Source organism: Micrasema longulum, unplaced genomic scaffold, assembly GCF_059751315.1.
Source record: "Micrasema longulum isolate JH-2025_06_02 unplaced genomic scaffold, ASM5975131v1 h1tg002280l, whole genome shotgun sequence".
In the NCBI taxonomy this organism is placed as follows: domain Eukaryota; kingdom Metazoa; phylum Arthropoda; class Insecta; order Trichoptera; family Brachycentridae; genus Micrasema; species Micrasema longulum.
In genome coordinates, this window is record NW_028279436.1 from 76,017 (window position 1) to 99,729 (window position 23,713).

The 23,713-nt window shown below is 34.8% G+C and overlaps 1 protein-coding gene across 1 annotated transcript; it reads right to left on the bottom strand.

Moving 5' to 3' along the window:
* Window positions 1–1,459: 1,459 nt before the first annotated feature.
* On the bottom strand, window positions 1,460–22,877 carry Cdc14 (cell division cycle protein 14). Its single transcript, XM_088239840.1, is given in 12 exon segments — window positions 1,460–2,450; window positions 2,824–4,791; window positions 5,372–5,561; window positions 7,424–7,562; window positions 10,288–10,448; window positions 11,462–11,619; window positions 15,880–15,950; window positions 15,953–16,088; window positions 18,662–18,810; window positions 18,813–18,923; window positions 22,341–22,469; window positions 22,747–22,877. Coding segments are annotated over 10 exon segments (2,226 nt in total). The 5' UTR covers window positions 22,387–22,469; window positions 22,747–22,877; the 3' UTR covers window positions 1,460–2,450; window positions 2,824–3,726.
* Window positions 22,878–23,713: the final 836 nt, after the last annotated feature.

Sequence of the window (23,713 nt, forward strand, 5' to 3'; positions counted from 1 at the left end):
TTTGTATGTATCTATTTTCACATTAAAAAATAAAAATTAAGTAGTGCCACTGTTATTCTCGAGAAAAAAAATAAGAAATAAACAAATTGAGTCAAATTTCTATAAAATTCAGTCAAAAATTTTCATTCAAATAAATTAGAGCTAATTAGCTAAATCTTTACATAAAAATTGCACAGATAAATTTAAACTAAACATAGACAACTTGATAAAACTTGACTGCTTGGCCATAGTGGTGAGCGTTTTGCGGCGCGGCGCGGCGCGAGCGCGGTACGCGGCGCCTTGCAGCGCCTGCGCGTGTCACTACACTTGTTACCATATGTTTGAGTTCACTACGCCCGCGCCGCGCCAAAAAACGCTCGCCACTGTGGCCAAGCGCTGAAACCCTCGAACGAATGTAACTGACATGCACAATAGGGTATTTTCCTTAACAACGTTAAAAATATAATGACTCTATTCTAATGACACGACTGTCAATGTATTCAGAGCAAGTTTTCATTTATAATTTTCGGGTTTAAAAGTGAGTACATACAAAACGGCTCGCAGTTGGAATCCCATCAGTAAACATTGCATACAAGTTTGGTGACAAAATGTCATACTAATATAATAATTTTTTTGTTTATTAAATAAAAACTCAAAATACCCTATCACAACACGAGAATGTTACATCGTTACCATAGACAAATAGCAAAAAAACAAAAATAGGACAATCTGCTAAACAAAGGACTGAAAATGTACAATGCCCTACTGCACAGACTAAAGTTAACAACCATTGTGAAACCTTCCTGAAAACTCATTAGCCTATTTACAGTGTTTTTTTATAATATTAACCATAAAAGGTTTCTTAATAAACAATAAATAAAAATAATTAAAAAGTGATAAGATTTACGGTAAATAAAAAAATACCGTAGACTATAAAAATATTATTTTCAACTACATATTGATATGATTTTTAATATAAATATTTTTAATATTTATGTTTCAAAACATTTTCGCTCATTTCAGTCTGAAGAGAATTTCATACATTTGATTTATATCTCAAATAAATAAATAAATTGCACTTTTTTTATACACAAAATATATTTTTTGGCCCGAATTAAAAATACCTTACAGCTCCTATGGCGGGAGTCACCCACCCAAGCGAATTGCCATGTGAAAAATGGGGTAACTTTCATTTTTTGTCATAAAATAATACTATTGCTACCATCAATCGGAGAAAAAATAAACCTTTCTCAAAGACAGAAAAAATACTTGATAAAACGGATTTCTATTTAAAAACAGAATAAATTTTTACAGCTGTCATCATTGAAATATTAATACATAGACATGCCCTGATAAAAATGATGACGCTTAACTCATGCCCAACGCGTATTTAGTCATTCTTCAACCGCCGTTGACGTTTAGAATCGAAACAAAAATGCCTACTTGTGTCTTACAGTGATTTGTTCTCTTCTTTTTCGAATTGTTGAGGTGCCGCAATTTTTTCTAAATCTGAGTGTAGCTAGCAAAGAAATAATGTGATTTTATGATTTAAGAGTCCTCCTAACTAACACTAACTTCGCCACTTACCCCTTTACCCCCTGGCGGTACAAATTTGTCCCGGTATTATTTATTTTTATTTTTTTTATTAAATATTTGCGTTCTTACGATTTGCCCAAATGTTTAATTAAGAGGGCCATTTTCAACGAGTTGTAAATATTTCACTATTAGAAAATGGGAATCAAGTTGGGTAGAGTAGGGTTCGAACCACGGACCTTTGAGACGTGAGTCCGAGACAATAGCTAAAGGGACACAACCCGATTCAATTTGATGTAACTAATCACAGTCGGTACATATGTGGACGTTTTTGAGTAATTTTGGCCATTTTGAAGTAATTAGTTTTAAAAAATACTCCTGGGATGAATACAGCTTCTTCACAAACTTTAATATGTATTATAATTATGATGGCAGGTCAGTTTTGTTTTTTGCGAGATATTTTTGTTGTTTAATATGTCAGTTTTCAATTTATTTTTGTAAAATAATAACATTTCTATTTTGCAATTCCCTGACGGTAAAAATGTATACAACTGTCTTTTTTTATGTAGTTTAAAGAAAAAAAAACAAAAAAAAATCTTTTTCAAACCATAAATAACAAAATTCAAAACCTCTACTAAATCTATCAGGGATCAAAGAGTTGACAATTTGATTGAAATATTAGATAAATATTATGGCATAATATAAAGATTAGGCATGTAAGACAAGTCAAGCAAGTGTATGAAAATTAAAAAATATTTTTAAAAAACAGTAGAAAATCAAAATGTGGTAAATACATAGTGTACTTAAACTTATTTAAACGAATGTCAAGACACGATGACAAACAATTTAAACCCTTATTATGCACGCATTTCATATGAAAAACGAATGATTTTGCTTCAAAAGGATGTGTTATTTACGAGGTATATATCGTGGGTATACTGGCAAAAAACATTAACTCGAAAATATGCGGATTTGACTTAATGATGCAGTTCGTAAAGTTTTTAACGCTCTACAAACTGGCAAAATACACTAAGTCATATTAAATTTCATATTTCATATATCTGTAGTTTTAAAAATAAATTTAAGGTTAAGTCGTATACCGGGCATTTTATTCATTTTATTTTTATAATAACTTAATATTTACTTAATATAAAATTGAGAAACTGATAAATTAAAAACATGTTCTTAAATGAGCACTTAACATCTTACTATATTTAAATAAGATGTAAAAGAGTAAAATATGAACAAAACTTAAATGCTTGAATTCTCAAAACGGATTTGAGAGTTAAAGCTTTTTGCCAGTATACCCACGGTATAGAAAGTAAGTTCTGTTTACATTTTCAGTTTCGCACATGCGTGGTACTTACCCTGACCTTTGAGGAGTTAATGCCATTATGAGTTAGCTGACTGTTGCGTACGCTTCGTGGTGCTTGTTTGAAATGCCGAATAAAATCAATAATCCCACCGCTTGTGAGACAAGGTCTGTAATTCGTTACCTAATGCGAAAAATATTAAACATTCATCGACAGATCTGTGAGGTGTATGGTGTGACGAGTGATTTAATGGTAAGGAGACAAACGAAGCAGGCGCCCTCTTTTATGAAGAGGGGATACCATACCTTGTTAAAGAAAAATTGAAAGATTGAATATGTACTTATTATCTTTCACCTGTCCAACTTGTAAGTGTATCTAAAATTGATTAAACTTAATTAAAAATTAGAACAACTGTCACAGTACATATATTTTTCCCTCGAGCGATAAAATGAGACCGGAGATTCAAAGGAATTTGTCAATTTTTATCATGTTAACTAGGACTCTGATCTCAACATTTGTTATGATTCTAAAACATATTTTTACAATCGAAATGTCCGCTGAGTATTTATTTAAGTGTTATTTGAGTTGCCATGATGGTAAAGTTGCCCATAGTACTGAAACTAAACAAAATTGTACGAACACATTCAAAATATAAAATCTCATTTTTCTATGGAACAAACATATAAAATAAATGCATTAATCATAATAGTACTATTATTGCGTATGTTCTAGAACACACAATAAGCAAACTAATTATTTATATGTAAGGATTTGTGAACTTCAAAACCAAGGAATCTGTGGTGTAAACACTTATGTTAATCTTACAACTAGATCAAAGACACAATCATCTAAATACAGCCATTTTGTCTGTGACAAAAACAAAGCATTAAATGCATTGTAGTCATTTCTTTTTGGCGCCCGGGGAGGAGGAGAAACTCCGCGTCTGGATGCCGTCTTTTTTAGCGCTGCACCCGCTGAACATCTGGAGATTCAATCTTTTCGCTTTGATTTTATACAGCTTCGTGCCTTGGGAATTCAAGCCTTCGTCGATGTTATCTTTTATATTCTCCATGCTTTGGTCCATCGGCTCCGGGCTGCTCGATTTATCTCGCCGCGTCACCATCTTACAGGGGATGTTTTCCAAACTGTCTGCAGATATATTCGTGAGCGTCGTGTTGGTAGAGTCGCGTTCGGAATCGGAGTTCGACACGTTTGCGTTTTCGATTCGGAAGTCTTGATTCTGATTCACGGCGCTTGTTTTCTGCGCCTTTTTCCTTATAATCGAAGACGCTCTGGTCACCATTTTCTTCCGCGACCCGCTCTCGCCCAGTTTGCTCGGCAGGCTGTTTGTGTTGCAGACTTGCGTCTTGCGGGACTCGTACGTAATGTTCAGATTCGAATCGTAGTTTTTACTGTTGAGAGAACAGCTTTCCGTTAGTGTCGTGATCGAAGAAGTCGAATTGGCGGATGATTCGATTTCGCTCGATAGTTTGGAAACAACGCCCGAGCCCTTTCTGAGGTAGGTTTTGAGCGGACTGGCCCCGTGGTTGAATGCGTACGCCTGCCCGTGATTCCTAGCGAGGTTGGCCCTCTGCGAGTGCAGGCTGCTTTTAGGGCTGCGAATAGACGCCTTGACGGGCGAAGCTGTCGCGGACTTGGCTGTTGCGAAAGTTGGCATTTTGGACGATAAGACGGTGGGCGTTGCGGTTTGCAGTTTCTTGGGCGAATACGTGGTCTGAACTTTGACCAAGCTCGGAGTTTTTATGCAGTTATTTGTGGACATGATGTAGTTGTTTTTGTTGGAAGTGTAGGTACTCTTAGCGGCAGCGAGAGCCGATGTGGTTCTGCCCTTTAGCTGGTTAACGGACCTGGTTTCTATTGTAGTAGAATTGGAGTTGATAATGGAGTCGAGACTGACGTAATCGTCATTATTTTGTTTGGCCGGTGACCGAACATCATTATCCAACTAAAACAATTAAAAAATAACACATTTGAATACTAATCAGATATGAAATTTGTTTGACTATAAATAGGTTACAAAGCACTTTTTTTTACAAATGTATTGCATACACATTAATGGGATGTAGTCTAATGACAGTAATCTAATGATAGGACAAAAACGTAATGTAATCAAAAGATGGGACAAAAATAGGGTGTAATCTAGTGACAGGGCAAAAGTTGGATATAATCTAATGATAGGACAAAAATGATGTAATCAAAAGGCAGGTAATAAATGGCACATAATTTAATGATAGGACTAAAATGGAATGAAATATAATCTAATGACAGGACGAAAATGGGATATAGTCTAATGATAGGACGACGATGGCATGTAATTTAACTGTGGTAATCTATTTCTAAAAATTTGTAATTTTTTATATTTTTATTGATAGAATAAAAATGTAATGTAACCAAAAGATAGGACGAAATCAGGTGTTATCTAATGATAGGACAAAAGTGGGATATAATCTAATGTCAGGACAAAAATGACATGGAGTCGAAAGAAACGATTTTAAGACATGCTTAAAGTTTGATAAAAGTCATACCTTGTTAGGGACCGTTTCTACATGGCAAGTTGAATCCACATTATCCGTGGAGGAAACCACGTTGGCGTTCTCCACATCCTCAGCGTCAGCCCCCGAGAGGGAGTAGATCCCGAACTTGCACTTGGGGATGGCGTTGATGGAGTGGCGCCGCCGGTGGGCCTCCCCCTCAGCCAACATCCGGGACTGAATGCTGGTGGAGGAAAGGTTCAGTTCATTAGATGGAATCTCGTGACACGGTACAAATTTTTAGCACATAAACATAATTTTTTTCTACAAAACACACAGTTTACCCTGCAATGGGTAGCCAAAACGTCGGAACGAATCCAAGATTTTTAAAATTCTTCTTTTGTGATACTCGACAGAAGCATCTTTTTTTAAATCCAAAAACATACCCAAAACTTGTGATTATTAATAAATTAATTTAAAACCGGAGTGGTTAACGAAGGGGAGACACAACAACAACATTCCCTTTCCAATCGCACCACCGGTTCAATCGGTTCACCAATCGCAGCGTATCTTGATAATTTTTTTGTTACATGAAGGTAAGATCAGTCTTACGCTTCAGGTACCAGTCCAGGGACTATGAAATTTTCCGGTGTGAAAACAATCTTTCAAATAAATATTTCATATCAACCATGTTAGGAATCGAACCTGAGACCTCTCGCATGGTAGGCAAACGCGCTGACCACTACACCACGAGGCCGACGAAGGGGAGACACAGGTGGTCAATATTAGTACACTATACCTCAATCATACCCTATCAAAACACAATCCACAGTACAAAGTGTGGTGCCTCAGAAGTAGGTACCGCCAAATGTCGAGCATGGACGAAAAACACGACAGGTTAGCAACCCAGAGGATCAGTGACGTAGGTAAGCATATAAAAGCACCGACGCACCGATCGCTCTCCTTTCTCTACCTCTGCAGCTCGCCACCTACTATCAAGATCCGATCACCTACTATCAGGCATAGAAGAAACATTCACATTGCATTACTTCTTCACAATATTTTAAATAATCCCACTTTGCCTGTTTATCTGAGAGAGCTCTTCCAACCTCTATCACAACACGGACTATCTCTTCGTTCTAGTAACGAGAGAACCCTTTTAATACCCTTTCATCACTCTAATTTTTTTGCATGAGAATGCAAAGAGGTTTTACAGTAGTAGCTGCTCGATTGTAGAATAATGTACCCACTAATGTTAGAGACGCCTTTTCTTTATTTACATTTAATTCAAGATTGAAATGTCACTATCTAGATATTTAAGTTGTTCCTTTATCCTTCTTCTTTCCTTCCCATCCCCTCTCCTCTTTTCATAGTATAGTGTTAATTTTTTATATATATTTTTATTTTCTTAATCTTTGTTTTTAATTTTTATATAAAATTGTAAGACTCAATATGTCCATGTACTTGTAATTTTCTCAAACTGAACGGTTTGGGTAGGTAGGAAGAAATTGTCTTAGGGCAATATGCCCGCCCTTATATGTATATAAATTGTATATGTATATAGTGTTAAATAAATAAATAAAAAGATCCAAGATCTACGTCTACCGAAATTATTATCTACCGCGTAGTAGAAAATATTCATATAATCCTAACTTCAGTGGTCAATTTTATTAGTTAAATATTCTATACCATATCTTGTTCATTTTATTGTATTTTATTTTTGCTTTAACAAATAGTGTTCAAAATGCAAGTACCGGCTTCCTTTAATTTATGAAGTTCGAAGCAACATTTTGAAGAGCAAAGTAAGGGCCATGCGTTAGATGGATGTAGTACTTCAGACGTAGTACTTCCTACACCACATTTTGGCCTGCAGTAAAGGAAAAAAAACATCTCCGCGTAGCGCACACACGCTGATCGATCTACCTACAGAGACAATAGTAGAGTCGACAATCGGTGACCAACACAACTGGTGACCCCGACAATAGGCCCTTCCACAAAAGAATGTTAACTTTTGAAGTGTTGCAATCCTATGCATTATTAGCAAAGTCAATAATACTCGATGATAATATATTTGGAAAGAGGTAGAAAATTTTCTAAATATCTCACTTCTCCAGGAAGCGCTGCTGGTGGCCGATGACAGAGCCGGGCCGACAGATCCTCAGCCAGGCGATGGACTGGCGCGCCGTGAAGGCATAATGCTTCATCATGTAGCAGGCTATCAGGGTACCCGTCCTGCCGAGTCCAGCTGGAAAAAAAATGAAGATCAGTCAAATTTTGAAATTAATTACTCAGTAACGAAAAAAGTTTTCAAGAAACCAGCAGTGAGTGGTCCAATTTCTCCCCTATAAAACAAACATCCCATGTCCGCTTTCTAGTTGGTGCATTTGGCATCCACAAAAAGCTTGCACGTCCCTCTTTGAGCTGCCACGTAACGTGCATTCTCCCAAGTATTATCGTTCCCCACATTGATTATTGCTCCAGTATTTTATATTTAAGTAATGAAGGAGATCTAAAAAGACTCCAAATAATACAAAACAAAGCGATGAGGATAATATTAAGATGTGGGAGACGAACAAATGTTAAGAAAATGATTCAACTTCTAGATATCATGACAATTGATCAAAGAATCAAATTCAATGTTGCCAATGAAATAAACAAAATTATTAAAGGAATAGTTCCGAGATATTTTCAAGATAAACTAAAAAATAATGAGTTCTTTCATAACTATGCAACAAGAGGATCTAAAAATATAAGACTGGAAAAAAAATCAAAAGCAATGTCCCAGAACTGCCTTATGTACAAGGGAATAAAACTGTTTGAAGAAATGCCAGAAAGAATAAAAAATGAAATTAATGTAAATATATTTAAAATTAAATGTAAAAAGTATATATGTGAAAAATATTAGGTAGTAAATAGTGTAAATAGTGAATATAATTAATGAAAATGTACATATGAAACAGTGAATATTATAAATTAGGATTTTAAGTGTATAATAGTGATAAATAATGTTAGAATAAGTATAGATGTAAATATTGTGTTGTAAATATATATTAGACTATGTAAATACATAGAACTAAATAAATAAATAATAAAAAAAAAAAAATAAAAAAAAGTATTAGATGCACAACTTTGGTTTAGCAATAAGTAGTGGTCAAAATAAATAGATCATACAAGTCATGTAATAAACTTGGGCATTTGTCAACATAACCTCATAGAAACATTAGTCAATTTGTATCTGCATTATAAAGTTATTCTCGATTGAAAATGACAGTTTTTTAGACAAAGTCTCGTCATTTGCAGGTTTTAATTTTCTGCTTTAAAATGAAGAAATCTGTGACAGAGGCTCATCGAATGCTCTCAAATAAATGGTGAGGCCGCTATTAGTGAAAAAACATATCATGAGTGGTTTCAATGCTTCAAGAACGGGTGATTTTATGTCACAGACAGCAGTAGCGGTGGAAGAGAGAATATTTTCGAAGATGCAGAATTGGAGGCATTACTTTATGAAGACTCCTGTCAAAATCAAGAAGAATTGGCATCATTGGGAGTGACTCAACAAGCAATTTCAAAACTCTTCAAAACCAAAAGAATGATTCAGAAGCAAGGAAATTGGGTGCCGTAAGAGTTGAAGTTGAGAGATGTTGAACGGTGTTTGTTTGTTTGTGAACAGTTGCTAAAAAGGCAAAAACTGAAGGGATTTCTGCATCGCATTATGACTGGAGACGAAAAATGGGTCCATTACGATTACCCCAAGTGCATAAAATCATGGGGTTTTCTCAGCCACGCTTCCACGTCGACGGCCAAACCAAATATTCATGGCTCTAAGGTCATGCTCTGTATTTGGTAGGGCCAGCTCGGCGTAGTGTATTATGAGCTGTTAAAACCGAGTGAAACAATCACAGGCGATCTTTATCAAACGCAGTTAATACGTTTGAACTGAGGATTGAAAGAAAAACGGCTGCAATACAACGAGAGACGTGATAAAATGCTGGCGCACTAAATACGGAAAATGCGCATTTGCAGTCGCAGGCCCTATGGCATGGAATGCTCTCCCAGCAGAGGTGCGAAACTGTAAGAGTGAAGTGATGTTTCGAAAAAAACTTAAAACCCACTTGTTCTCTAAATCATTTGAATAAATCCTTGGCATGTGGTGAAAAAGTACATTGTTTTTCTTAAATCACAAATGAAAAAAGTTGAAATTCAATAATTTTTTTCTATAGTCACTTTGTAAAGCGCCCTTGAGGTATTATATTATGAAAACGGCGCTATATAAGTTATCCATAATATTAATAATTACATAGCACTACAGACTAAATATTTTTTTTTTTTTTTTTTTTTTATTTATTTAATTTTACAATACGCCCAAGGGGCATTTACAAAAAATATACAGGTAAGTACAAACATAGTAAGTAATAATTTAAAAAAATAAACAACGCTTTTTTGTATACATGTAGAAACAATAAAAAGCATACTGCCATGCAAAATAAAAGGTGAAACTTTACATAGTAAAAATGAAAAAAATATATGGATATAAGAAAAGTAATTGAATTAAAAAACAAATTGTAATTGAGTTGTAAAGAATTTAAACAAAAAATATATATATACATATAAAAAAAATGTATTAACAAATTATTGTTAAAAACAAATGATAAAAATTAGTTTACAGTAAGTATATATAAGATAATAATATAATATCTGGTACACAAAAATATTTTATACATTAATTTCAGAAAAGATAGGATGATAATAATACACATCAAAAACAGAAAAAATTGTATGAAATAGAAAGTTTCATTACGACATTAATAATTAGTTTTAAACAGTGCATTTAAGAACGTTTTGAAATGGATAATTGTTGTATTAAATAATTTTACACAACCACACATTCGCATAGGTTTTCTAAAACGTGAAATTCAAAACATTTATAATCAAATTGTTTTCAAAGTCGGTAAGTAAATAAAGTAATCTACCTTTGCAGTGGACAGCGACGGCACCTTCTGCGCACTCGCAGATCTTAATAAACCTGTTGACTATACTATCAGAGGGGGCCGAACCGTCTATGAAGAACAGCTCAAAGTGCTCGAAGCCATAGTCCGTGAACTGCTTGGCATTGTAGGACTTCTTATTCAACCTGCGTAACATATAAAGAATCATCATTATAATCTCCTTATCTGCACCCAGCAATCCATAAGTCACTACATCGCTACTTTGATCGTGGAGTTTTGCAAATTTGTCTTTTTGCAAAGTGTAGAACTACTGCTGGGATCAAAAAGAAACAGAATGGGATCACATTCCATGTGTAAGTAGCAAATGCATTACTTAAAAAATAATTATTTTACCATCTGTCAGATTGTAAAAGAAAACAAAATGGACATTTTGTTAGTGTTGCCAGGGTAGTAAATTTTTTTACGCTACTTTGCTCATCATATATTATTGTCTTATGGCGGCCTCCGTGGTGTAGTGGTCAAGACGCTTGACTCACGCACGGAAGGTTCCGGGTTCGATTCCCGGTGAGAACACGAAAATTAAAATCTATTTTTTCTCAAGCCTGGGTGTTCTGTGATGTAATTCACCACTGTTATTGGGCCTCCTGGTCTGTTGTGGTGCAAAAATAAATAAATAAAATAAATGCATGTGTAAGTAGCAAATGCATTACTTAAAAAAATAATTATTTTTCCATCTGTCAGATTGTCAAAGAAAACAAAATGGACATTTTGTTAGTGTTATCAGGGTAGTAAATTTTTTTACGCTACTTTGCTCATTATATATTATTTAACATGACATAAAAATATCCGCTTTATGTAATGTAAAATTCGTTACATTTTTTAAGTTCAAAGTCATTAATTCAATTACTTTTATTAAATGACCCTTTCTTTATCTACTCTGTTGTGTCGATAAATGTTTCCGCGTGTACAATAAAATTTTAGAGAAATTATAATTATCTTACATTTGTGTTATGATTATATTTTTCGCGAGCTGGTAACATTACGCGGCGACTTCACGCATGCGCGCGGCGAAAGTGGAGGGTTTTTTGGACACAGTCCGATATATTCAAATATGATTCTATGCTCCTTTTTGATTCTATGTGTCTGGCATTCAAAATGTTAAATCCAATTTTGAGAAATAAATTAGTTTTAAGTTTACCTTACAATAGAGGTGACATGATTCCCTCGGAAGTATTTGTGGTAGTGATCCGGGGCGTGCAGAGGATAGCCATCTTTGATTAGTGACTGCGCGTGGGGCCCAGAAAATGCCAGCATTTTCCCAGGAATTATCCAGTTCAGATCACCATTAACAACTTTCTGTAAAACATAAACACAACATTTAAGTTTCTTAGTGAAAATTCTAGAAGTTCATTGTAATTTATTATAGAAATAATTAAAGGAATAATGTAAAAATAGTTCATATTTAATTTTTATTTTTTTATAAATTTATTGCATAAAATTAGTATACATATTTAATAACAGGGAATCTATATAAAACTAATTAATATAAAATGAAAACGGAGTGTTCTCTGTTTATGATAGTCTCCATTAAACATGGCTCAGCCTGTTCTAAAATAGAGATTTTTTATCTTTAGAGCATAAGCACCAAAAATACTTGAATTGATTAATTTTAGAGTACCTGCTGTCAACACTAGGAGTACTTTATTGTTTCAAAGCTCCAGTACTTCTTCCAACCAACAAAACAATTCATTGATACCAAGACTGCATAGGTTAGGTAACACTTATGGAACGGCTGCAGACATTCTGTCCAATTCTTTACCATCTTATAAGTCCACAATATCAAGTTTATTTGTAGCTGCTCGTCAAACTATTATTGACAACTCAATTCCATAAATTAAAAAAAAATACTATTTTAAAATACTAAAAATTATATTTTGTTGGGTTCTTTTGACCTCACTTAATTTATCATAAAATTTAAGTAGTAGGCACTTCACAAACAATTGTCTAGTGAATAGATCTACCGTTGGATACCTCAAGCCCCTAGGTCATAAATTAGAAATTTTCGGAATCAATAGATTAAAAAAATACACCTGATGTAGAATTACAGTGAAACCTCATTTTTACGTTCCTCAATTGTACGTTTTCCCGCTTTTTACTCCGAAATGATTAGGTCCCATTTTTTCCATACATTCTCATTCAAATATTCCCCCAATTTACATTTTTACGTATTTCATAACCCCGGTTTTACATTGAAAATTTTTCAAAACTCATTCGATCTGTCAAAAGACGGCGAGCCATCTGGTGCAGCCCAAACACTAGGTTCGGAGATCGTGCTTTTGCCGTTGCCGGCCCCTCTGCTTGGAACCAATTGCACAAACCATAGTAATTGCACAAAAATATTAAACCAACATGTTGATAGGACACAAGCAAAGTTCACTAATTATAGAAAAAAAAAAATATTTTTAATTTTATGACTATTTTACCTGGGGTTTGCTACAATGTAACAGGTTAACGCAGCGAGCCAAAACGAGCAAAAATTTAAATAAAAACTACTTTCAGAAAAATGGCTCTATCTCCTAAAATATATTTTTTAATAAAATTTCAAATAATTTGAATTTGAATTGGCGGCCTCCGTGGTGTAGTGGTCAACACGCTTGACTCACACACGGTTTCGTGCGTGGGTCAAGCGTCGAACCCGGTCCAGGTTCGATTCCCGGTGAGAACACAAAAATGAAAATGTGATTTTTCTCATGTCTAGGTGTTCTGTGATGTAATTCACTACTCAACAATGTTTGAGTATGTCCAAATGCTTGCAGACTGGCTGGACTTTCTCCCTAGGGAGTTATCCATATTTAAATTTATTGCAACAGAGAGAGAAAACATTTTTGAGAAGGGAAGACTTCCATATTCCCTTCTCAAAAATAGTGTCCCTATCTGTTGCAATAAATTTAAAGAATTCACTACTGTAATTGAACCTCTTACAGGCCAGGAAGCCAAAAAATTAAAAATACACACTCTCCATATACTGCTTACGGTAATCTAATAAGAGATAAGAGTAGCAGCAAAATATTTATTTATTTTATTGGGTAAACAGACGACCGTATGTACACAAATATTGTCAATTTCCCACTCATGCACACACCAAAAAAATGTTTACACTCAATACAATAATTTAGATTACGTTCAATATAACAAATGTAAAAGATAAGAAATGAAAACATACAGGATGTTCTTTAAACCTTAAGTACCTTACCTTCTTTAAAACTTAAGTGTTGAATTAGATGGAGAAGTTCTTGAGAATGTTGAAAGCATAAAATATCTAGGAGTTTGGATTGACTCTAAATTATCTTTTTCAAAAAATGCAGACTATACGAGTAAGAAAATCGCAAAGAAGGTAACCCTGTTAGGAAGGATAAGGAATAAATTAGATATTAAAACCTCTCTGCTAATATTTAAAAGTATTATCGTTCCCCACATTGATTATTGCTCCAGTATTTTATATTTAAGTAATGAAGGAGATCTAAAATTGATCGGAACCAGCATGAACACGATCACAATACTAGAGAAAAGAACAAAATTAGACTTCCATTTAGGAAAAAGGCAAAGTCACAAAATTCAATTTTATTTAAAGCAATTAAAAAGTATTACGAAATGGAAAAAAATATTTATGAAGAAAAAAACATATCAAAATTTAAAATAATGGTAAAGACATATGTGTTAAACAATTTATAAATTAAATATATTTGCAATGTTATTATTAGAACACACATAACAATATGTATGATATGTGTGCCCTACTTTAAGATTTAAATAAATAAAAATAAAAAGACTCCAAATAATACAAAACAAAGCGATGAGGATAATATTAAGATGTGGGAGACGAACAAATGTTAAGAAAATGATTCAACTTCTAGATATCATGACAATTGATCAAAGAATCAAATTCAATGTTGCCAATGAAATAAACAAAATTATTAAAGGAATAGTTCTGAGATATTTTCAAAATAAACTAAAAAATAATGAGTTCTTTCATAGAAACTATGCAACAAGAGGATCTAAAAATATAAGACTGGAAAAAAATCAAAAGCAATGTCCCAGAACTGCCTTATGTACAAGGGAATACAACTATTTGAAGAAATGCCAGAAAGCATAAAAAATGAAATTAATGTAAATATATTTAAAATTAAATGTAAAAAGTATATATGTGAAAAATATTAGGTAGTAAATAGTGTAAATAGTGAATATAATTAATGAAAATGTACATATGAAACAGTTAATATTATAATTAGGATACTAAGTGTATAATAGTGATAAATAATGTTAGAATAAGTATAGATGTAAATATTGTGTTGTAAATATATATTAGACTATGTAAATACATAGAACTAAATAAATAAATAATTAAAAAAAATTAAAAAAAACCCTGTCACATCCGAAACCACGATGATCAGCATGAGCAAGACGACATATTGGCACATTAAAATATTTTTTTAGAATGAATAAGATTTAAAAAAAATAAAATATCAAAAAAGCAAATGGTTTTTTACTTCTGCAGTGGTGAAACGAGGAGGGGGAAGGGGAGAGTCTGATACTGCGCCGCGCTCCCCTCACTTCTCCCCTGCAGAAGTAAGCAACCATTTGTTTTTTTAAATATTTTATTTTTAAAAAAATCTTTGTTCTAAACATTTTTTAAAATATGCTAATATGTCTTCTTGCCCATACTGATCATCGTGGTTTCGGATGCGACAGGGTTTAAAGAACATCCTGTATAATAATGAAGTTAATTAAATATCTGCTTCTCTCAATATTTCTATGATTTTCGACATAAATTTACATACATTGGCATAAAAAATATCAGCCTTGGTAAATCTATTTTCATATTGGTCGCATATTCTAGGTATTGTAGATTGTTAAGACATCATAAAAAATATATAGGTATTTGTCCATACTCGCATTTGCAGAACGACGAACAAACAACAATCCTCATAAAAAGTACAATCTGAAAATGTCGCCTTCCTGCTCACCCATCATTTTATAATGTGTGAAAAAAAGACGGTTATAATTCATTAGCTTGTGGAGGGCATCGCCGAACACCGCTTTGGCCCGCAACGCGTAATCCGATGCAACGTCAGCTCGGACAAGTTATTAAACGTCGTGCATCGGAAGAATATGCATAAGAGCTGTGTAAGAGGATGTGTGTACGTAAATGAAACGACTGCTAATCTTACTTTTTAAATATGTGTGTGTGCAATTTGGAACATCTTGAAGCATTGACATAAAATACTACCACGAAATAATCGAGTAGATATATCTTTCCTGCCTTTAAAGTGGAGCCGGCGTCAAGGGTATTTCTACCCTACCCGCCGATAAGCACCAGTCGGGCTGCCCTTCACGCTAACAAGATTACATGTATTTTTATTAGAATGCACTTTGGTGTAAGCTTTTAATAGCTAGTGTCCTATCAGCATGTTGATCAGCATTATAAATTATATTATACGATAGCCCCGTAATTCTTTATTTTCCTTGAACTTCTGCGGCAAGCTGTTGATTTGGTACTATGAACAGGTGACTTAGCTGTCCGTGCACTGTTAGGAATTTAGGTACTTCAATAGTTACCTCGTAATACTGGTACTCGTGATGATTGAAGCTGCTGAAGCGGAAGAAGCCAGCGTCGTGGGCCTTCTGTACCCCTGAAGGACGTCCAGTAAGGATATCTCGAACAGGGGCGGGCCCCCGCTGGCGTCGCGGAAGGCCAGCGCCGGCCAGGCGCGAGCCCCCGTCAGGAGAGCGTGCACCTGGCTGGGGCTCTTCCGCAGGTAGATTATCTGGGGAAGAAAAAATTAAGAAGAATAATGTACAAGTTATTTTTTTATGAACCTAATACTACAAGCAGTAACGTCACAAAAAGATCTAAGAGTTGGAATTACTTGTGATCTTAAATGGGAATCACATATTACCCAAACTGTCAAACAAACGCACCCATTCCCACTTATACTTAATAAGGAAAACATTTGCTCACATCACCAAGATTTGTTCTTCAAATTTATAAAACAAATGTTCGTCCACTCCTGGAGTACGCCTACCAAATCTGGAGTCCCTATTTTGAAAAAGACATAAAGTTGTTGGAGAAAGTCCAGAGAAAGTAACTAAAATGGTAGTTTCTTTAAGAAATAAATCATATGAGGACCGCTTAAGGGAGCTCGGGTTAAGTTCACTGGGAGCGCAGGCAGCGTGGTGACTCCATTAACTGAGCAATATAATGTACCCAAGTTGAAATCAATGTTCACTATGAATGAAAACCGCCATCTCAGAGGTCATTCATTGAAACTCAACACTACCTCCTTCTCATCCAACCCCAGGAAGAACTTCCTGACAAACCGAGTCATGGAGAAATGGAATGGCCTTCCCGAGAAAGTGATTGGTGCTAGTTCAGTGAATGTTAACTAGATGCACACAGCAATGTATAATGTTTAATGACCGTGTACACTTGATATACACGCATCAGCTTAATAGCTGCTAGTGTATTATTAATAATAATATTAATAATAAACAAACATTATTTTTAAACATGCATAAAAAATTATGTTTCATTTTTAAGCTAGATTAGTTTTAATGGTTCAATGCATAATTGAATTAATTAAAGTGTTATGAAACAATATGAATAACTATAGAAACATATTATTTATGTTCAAAGCATTAACTTTGTGGTCAAACATTTAATTAATGTTAGTAAATATTGTATTTAACCGCTTCCCAACTTTTTATGTTTACCGGTTTCGAGACGTATCCATCTCGTCATCAGGCACTCACTACACCAACATGCAAATACTAAAATACACTTTATCACCGTAGTATACAAAGTATTTACAAAAACATACATAAATTACATGCAGGGTCAAAGAGGATGCAAACACCACCATGTCCGAACATGCACTAAAATTTAGTTAATAATATTCGGCGATATCTTTATAGGGGTGGAGATAAGGGAGGAGCGAAGCTAGGTGCTTGAATATTACACGATTGGATAATTTTTAAATAAAAAAGTGGGCTATATTGAAAAGATATTTAAATTTATTGCAACAGAGAAGAAAACATTATTGAGAAGGGAATATGGAAGTCTAGGCATTTACACACTGTGTAACATTTACCATTCTGCCCATGTTTAAACATCCACATTTCCTCCAGCCATCCAATTAACTACCTGGTAAAAGAAGAAGTATAAATTTGGAAAATTGTTTTTAGGCGTTGCCTGGTAGGTGATTTGTTCAGCCGGATGAATCTCACCCACATAATAAAGGTTTCAGCTCCTCTACTTCACAAAAGTCAACAGATGGAAGAGTTGAGGAAATGGAAATGGCAGCTGTCATTTTAATCAAGCTAAATTTTAAGGACTATAGTTTATCAACAATATTTGAGTTTGTCCAAATTTTTGTAGACAAGGACTGGATTCAACTCCTGGGGAGCTGTTTATATTAACATATTACAACAGAGATAAAGAACATTTAAGAAAAGGTAATATAGAAGTCTAGGCATCTACAGGGCTGTTGATAAATTACCTGGTCCATGAAGAAGTATAGAAATTGAAAAAATAACATTTTCAGGCGTTGCCTAGTATGTAGGTGAAATAATTCAATTAGATGAATCTCACCCGCATAAATAAAGGTTTCAGCTCTTTAACTTTACAAACATCAACAGATGAAAGAATTGAAGGAATATAGATGTTCAAATATAGGCAGAATGGTGAATGTTACACAGTTTGTAAAGTGGCCACTTAAACCAGCCATTGACAGGTCATAAGCCCTGTAGATGCCTAGACTTCTATATTACCTTTTCTTAAATGTTCTTCATCTCTGTTGTAATATGTGACTATAGTTTAGGTAAAATGAAGCCTGGAAAATTTTTCAATGACCAAATGGACTTTATTTATAAGACAACTCTGGCTGAAATTGTGGTTTGAAGCCTTCATCCTAAACACATACAAAATACTACAAAAATCTCCTTTATAGGCATTGAATTAGAGTAATTAATTAAGACAGGTGTTTTATTTTCGAGGCGGTTGGCATGTTGGCAAATAATCCATTACAGATATTGTCGCATAATTCTCATATTAAACATAATATGTACCTGGTACGCCTAGACTCATAAGTAATTATTCAAAACAGTAATCGATAACAACTGTAGCGACTAAAATTAAAAATCTCCACTAAAGAAGCTACAGTGATAAAATTTCTTAGATTTTTAATGTTTATGTTCTATAAAATAATTGTCAAATACCAGTCTCGAAGATGTCACGAAAGCGATGAAACCGGTCACTGGATATTCCAAATTTGTAGATTAAAGTATCACTCGTCTTTTATTTCTTATAATAAAATACAAATATATTTTTTAAATAACTTACGGAATAACTGCCGATCAAGTACGCCGCATTTAACCTCAGCACGCTCACGTCACTGGTATAGAAGACAATCTTCTTGTTCTTGGGAGCCTTGGCGACTTTGGCGTTGAGTTTCGTGCAGAACAAATACAGGTGGCAGAGATGGTAGGGCCGAAGTCCTGGTAGAAATTCTCATAGACAAACTCCTCCTCTATGTGGAAATATTTGCTGTTCTTCGTCGACTTGGGTTTGTATTTTCCTTCCAGCGTGGCAAAGTATAGTTTATCTGAAAATAAAAACATGTTTCAGTGCTGGTTCAATCGTTGATTTATTTTATTTAACTTTTTGTACCTAATTTAATGTCCCGCTGGTAAAACAACTCTGTGACTACAAATTGATTTTAGATCACTTTGTTGATCCGGATACAAAAAAAAGTTTCACACACTCACAGCACTAGATTAAAACTAAGGGTCCCTGGTCGTTCCCCGAATTACAAAATACTTCGGAGAACAATCATTGAATTACGTTATTGCAAGGTTGTTCAATGATCTCCCGCAAACTATAATTATTATGACAGATCTTCAATTGAAAAAAAACTGAAGAAGTATCTGCTAAATACTTTATAGTTCCGGTTAAAAGGTAATAAATAAATATATAGGAGATAAATAAATATTCAGAATATAACGGGATTTCTTTAATTTTGTGAGTTTGGAGAGTCCGATTGTCAATTTTCATTATGTTGGTATACATGTCCCTGAAGTATGCTAAAATTTTCAGCTGTATTCATTGTTTACTTTGTCTGTGGCAGCCGCTAAAGTTAGACGTGTTCGCCATGCTCGGTGATTTTCGTCTTGGCGATTCAGAATGCCTCCACTGGGACGATTGAGTCTTACTTTCGACGTCATATCTGTAAACCCAAGTTTCAGTAATTCAGCATCGTCGTTGACTTCATTTAGTGACACCTGCGCAACTTCCATTCGCCACTGTTTTGTTCAAAATTTTAAAAATCTAGAACAAATTTTGCTGCTACGCGTTTCATACCCAAAACATTAGAAAAACATCATGGCATGAGACCATGGATATGCCAACATCATCGGCGACTTCTCTGATTGTGATTCGGCGATTGTTCATAACCATTTCATTCACTTATTCCACGTGTTCATCGGTTGTTGATGCGCTGGGGCGTCCGGGCCATTCGTCATCTTCAACATCAGCACGGCCACCTGGAAACGCTTACACCACTCGTTAAGTCTTTTTTACTCACAGCAGACTCATCATAGGCCTTTGTTAACATTTCACACTTTATTTCATTTCTTACACAAAATTTGATGCAAATTCTTTGATCCATTTTTTTTAACAAAAGAAAATCGCCGAGCTCATAAAAACACGTCTAGTCTTAGCGGCTGCCACAGACAAAGTAAACAATGAATACAGCTGAAAATTTTGGCATGCTTCAGGGGCATGTACACCAACATAATAAAAATTTTGACAATCGGACTCTGCAAACCCGCAAAATTAAAAAACTCCCATTATTTTCTGTATAATATAAAAGTGTGTAAAATAAACCTGTCTTTAAAAAAATGTGTCCCACCAAAAAGTCTTTAAACTTAAGCTAGGGTTTCCTAGGATAGTAGTGCCCGTATCTTAGCGGCCGTAGTGAACGGTGTTGATAAATGTTTTCAACACCGTTTTCCTAGGAAACCATTCTCTAGCCACCGTTACGACGGCTGTCCACCGCATCACCGGTCACTACGGCCGTTAAGATACGGGCACCGCTGTCCTAGGAAACCCTAGCTTTAGTAGGTAACTAATTGTAATATGTGTTTAAAAATACCAAATAAACACTGTTCTGCAGCACTGAAACTGTACATTGGCGAGCTTATTAAACTTAATATAAAATATATTCGAAAGAAAAAAAAACAAAAAGCTAAGAATATACAAAAATAGAAAAAACTGTATTTGTACATAAATTACCTTAAATCAATACTATTACTTAATGGGGAAAGGGAACAAAGAAGAAAGAGGAAAGGAGGAGAGATTAAGAAAGGGAAATATTTTTCTTCAGATGGGATTTAAACAGAGATATTGTAGTAACATCTTTGACAGGCGCCGTGCCGTGGTGCAGTTGGTTAGACGGCCAACTGTAAAACTGGCGTCGCGGGTTCGATTCCCGCCAGTTGCAAGAAAAAAATCCAAGAAAGGTTTTTTTCTCAATTGGTCTGGGTGTTGTAATGTAATTTTCATTACCTCTTTCTATATCCCCTCTATCCCACCTGCTGACAAGCCTCAAGATAGAGGCTTAGCGTGTTATTCCTTTTAAAAAAAAAAATCTCTGATGGTGGATGGGAGATGATTCCACAGTCGAGCCGCATGGACACTTTATGAGATAAAGAAAGAGGAATTATTTTTCTTTAACTATGCGTATTATACTGGCAATAGTCAGACTTGTGGGGGGCCAAAGAAATTAATATTTAAAGCCCAGAGAGCTCTTACAATATACAGTTTAAAATTACATACAATATATGTAAACGAAAAGGCGGACTGTAAATGAAAATCGAATTTCATTCAGTTTTGTTATTGGGAAATATTTGAGAAAGGAATAGGTACATGGAGTGGATACCTACCTTTAATATAATCTGAATGTTCTTCAATTTCTGGCACTGGATCACAAAATGAACTATAAAATGAGACAATATTTTCCACGACGCCCAACGATTACAACCACTTTTTATCCGATTTTATGTGAAGTAAAAATGTTGTTTTGTTTTTGTTCTAAATCCGAATCATCTAATTTTGAATATCTTCTATCTTGATGTTAGGTAGGTACCATAAGGATGGGTCAAAGGAAGGATGGGAACGAAAGGTAATCGGCCAGGAATAGTATCAATAAATGCTGTTATTTACTTAACAATATATTAACATATTACAACACAGACGAAAAACATTTAAGAGAAGGTAATATGGAAGTCTAGGCATCTACAGGGCTTATGACCTGTCAATGGCTGGTTTAAGTGGCCACTTTACACACTGTGTAACATTCACCATTCTGCCTATATTTGAACATCTATATTCCTTCAATTCTTTCATCTGTTGATGTTTGTGAAGTTAAAGAGCTGAAACCTTTATTTATGCGGGTGAGATTCATCTAATTGAATTATTTCACCTACATACTATGCAACGCCTGAAAATATTATTTTTTTAAATTTCAATACTTCTTCATGGACCAGGTAATTTATCAACAATATTTTGAGTTTGTCCAAATTTATGTAGACAAGGACTGGATTCAACTCCCTGGGGAACTGTTTATATTAACATATTACAACACAGATGAAGAACATTTAAGAGAAGGTAATATGGAAGTCTAGGCATCTACAGGGCTTATGACCTCCCCAGGGAGTTGAATCCAGTCCTTGTCTACAAAAATTATTGTTAACAATATATGTCTAAATTTTCTTCATTAACACATATTTTCTCCATGGATTATGGCACTAAAGAAGTGATTTTTGCACAATTTTGATTTGAGCACGACGAGGCCTCTCAGCCATTCACATGAGGAGATAAAACAAGCAAGTTCAGTCGGTCCCGTCTTCCTCGTAACAACCAAGTTCGACTGTAGTAACAGCATTATGGTTCAGTTGGTCATGAACTCCGACCTTTAGCTGCCATGTGAAGTAATTATAATACATTAATTCAGCACGGTTACCTTTGATAATCTCCGTGGATGATACGATGACATCGCTGTTGTCCATCTTGGAGGGCTGTCCAGGAGAAACTTTACCGGAAACCTCCGCAAATCATTACCGAGGAAGCCAACTGATAATTAACCGTAAAACTGAAATCAAACACAGGAATATGTTACTAAATGAGTCATTTTGCGATGGTGTAGGAGGATTAACGACCAAAAATGGAACGAGCACAACACCAACGTAATTTATCACAACATAAAAACCGTTCAATTAACGTGAAAAACTTATTAAAATTTGTACGCCCGTTTGGCACGGCTTTCTTTTCGGCGCCGTGCAATTTGAACACAAAATTACCGCCTTACTGTTTACCCGATTATGACACATAAACAATTAATTATATAGGTAATCGCATCGGGAACCTACCAAATATCAGTGTTTCGCAGCAATGCCGACATAATTCAATTAATATAAGTCTGTGTGGGAGACGAGAGCGAGACGTGGGAAGTATTATTAGTACTAACTACAAATACAACCAAGGTAAAGTTCGCCAGTTGCCATTGCAGCGATCAAGTCCTGTGCGCGCGCGGCGACCACCTTCAATTTACCGTATCTATTTTTAAATGGGATTCTTATCTCGCTCAGGCGGGCGCCGAACAGTTTGAGAAAAGCTCAATAACAACCCGTTCTCGCAAACAAAATGCCGGCTCGAAATGTAAATAAAAATTAAGTGGCCAGTGAAATCTAACAGTTTTTCGATTTAGATGACGTTAATCGCCACAGATATTTCTAAATAATAATTTTAAAATGACATCGCTCGAGAGCTGTTCGCGATTGAGACGGATCATTGACCCGGATTCGAAAATATAATCGAATAAACCGAATCGTTCAATTTTGAACCAGATCTTTTTTAATTATTATTTTTATTGTTAACTTATACAGCGCCATTTTCGTAATGCAATACCTCAAGGACGCTTTACAAAGTGATTTAATAAATAAATAAAATTAGTTTTAACTTTTTTAAATGGTAATTTAAGCAAAACAATGTATTTTGTTATTACATGCTACAGATTTATTTAAATGATTAAGAGAACAAGTGGGTTTTAAGTTTTTCCGAAACATCACTTCTCACTCTCACAGTTTCGCACCTCTACTGGGAGAGCATTCCATGCCGTAGGGTTTGCGACCGCAAATGCGCGTTCAAATCTTTAAATCGTAAATTAGTCTACCTCGTAATATTAGTGGTTAGTAGGTTTTTTAACCATGCTTGAAATACTAAGGTAGGCATTTAAAAAGCAGATTTTCATTTTGTATTTTATATATTTTGTATCTAGAATAAACAAACCATCACGTGTTTCTCCGTGTGGATAGGCAGAGAGGATAGAATATCAGT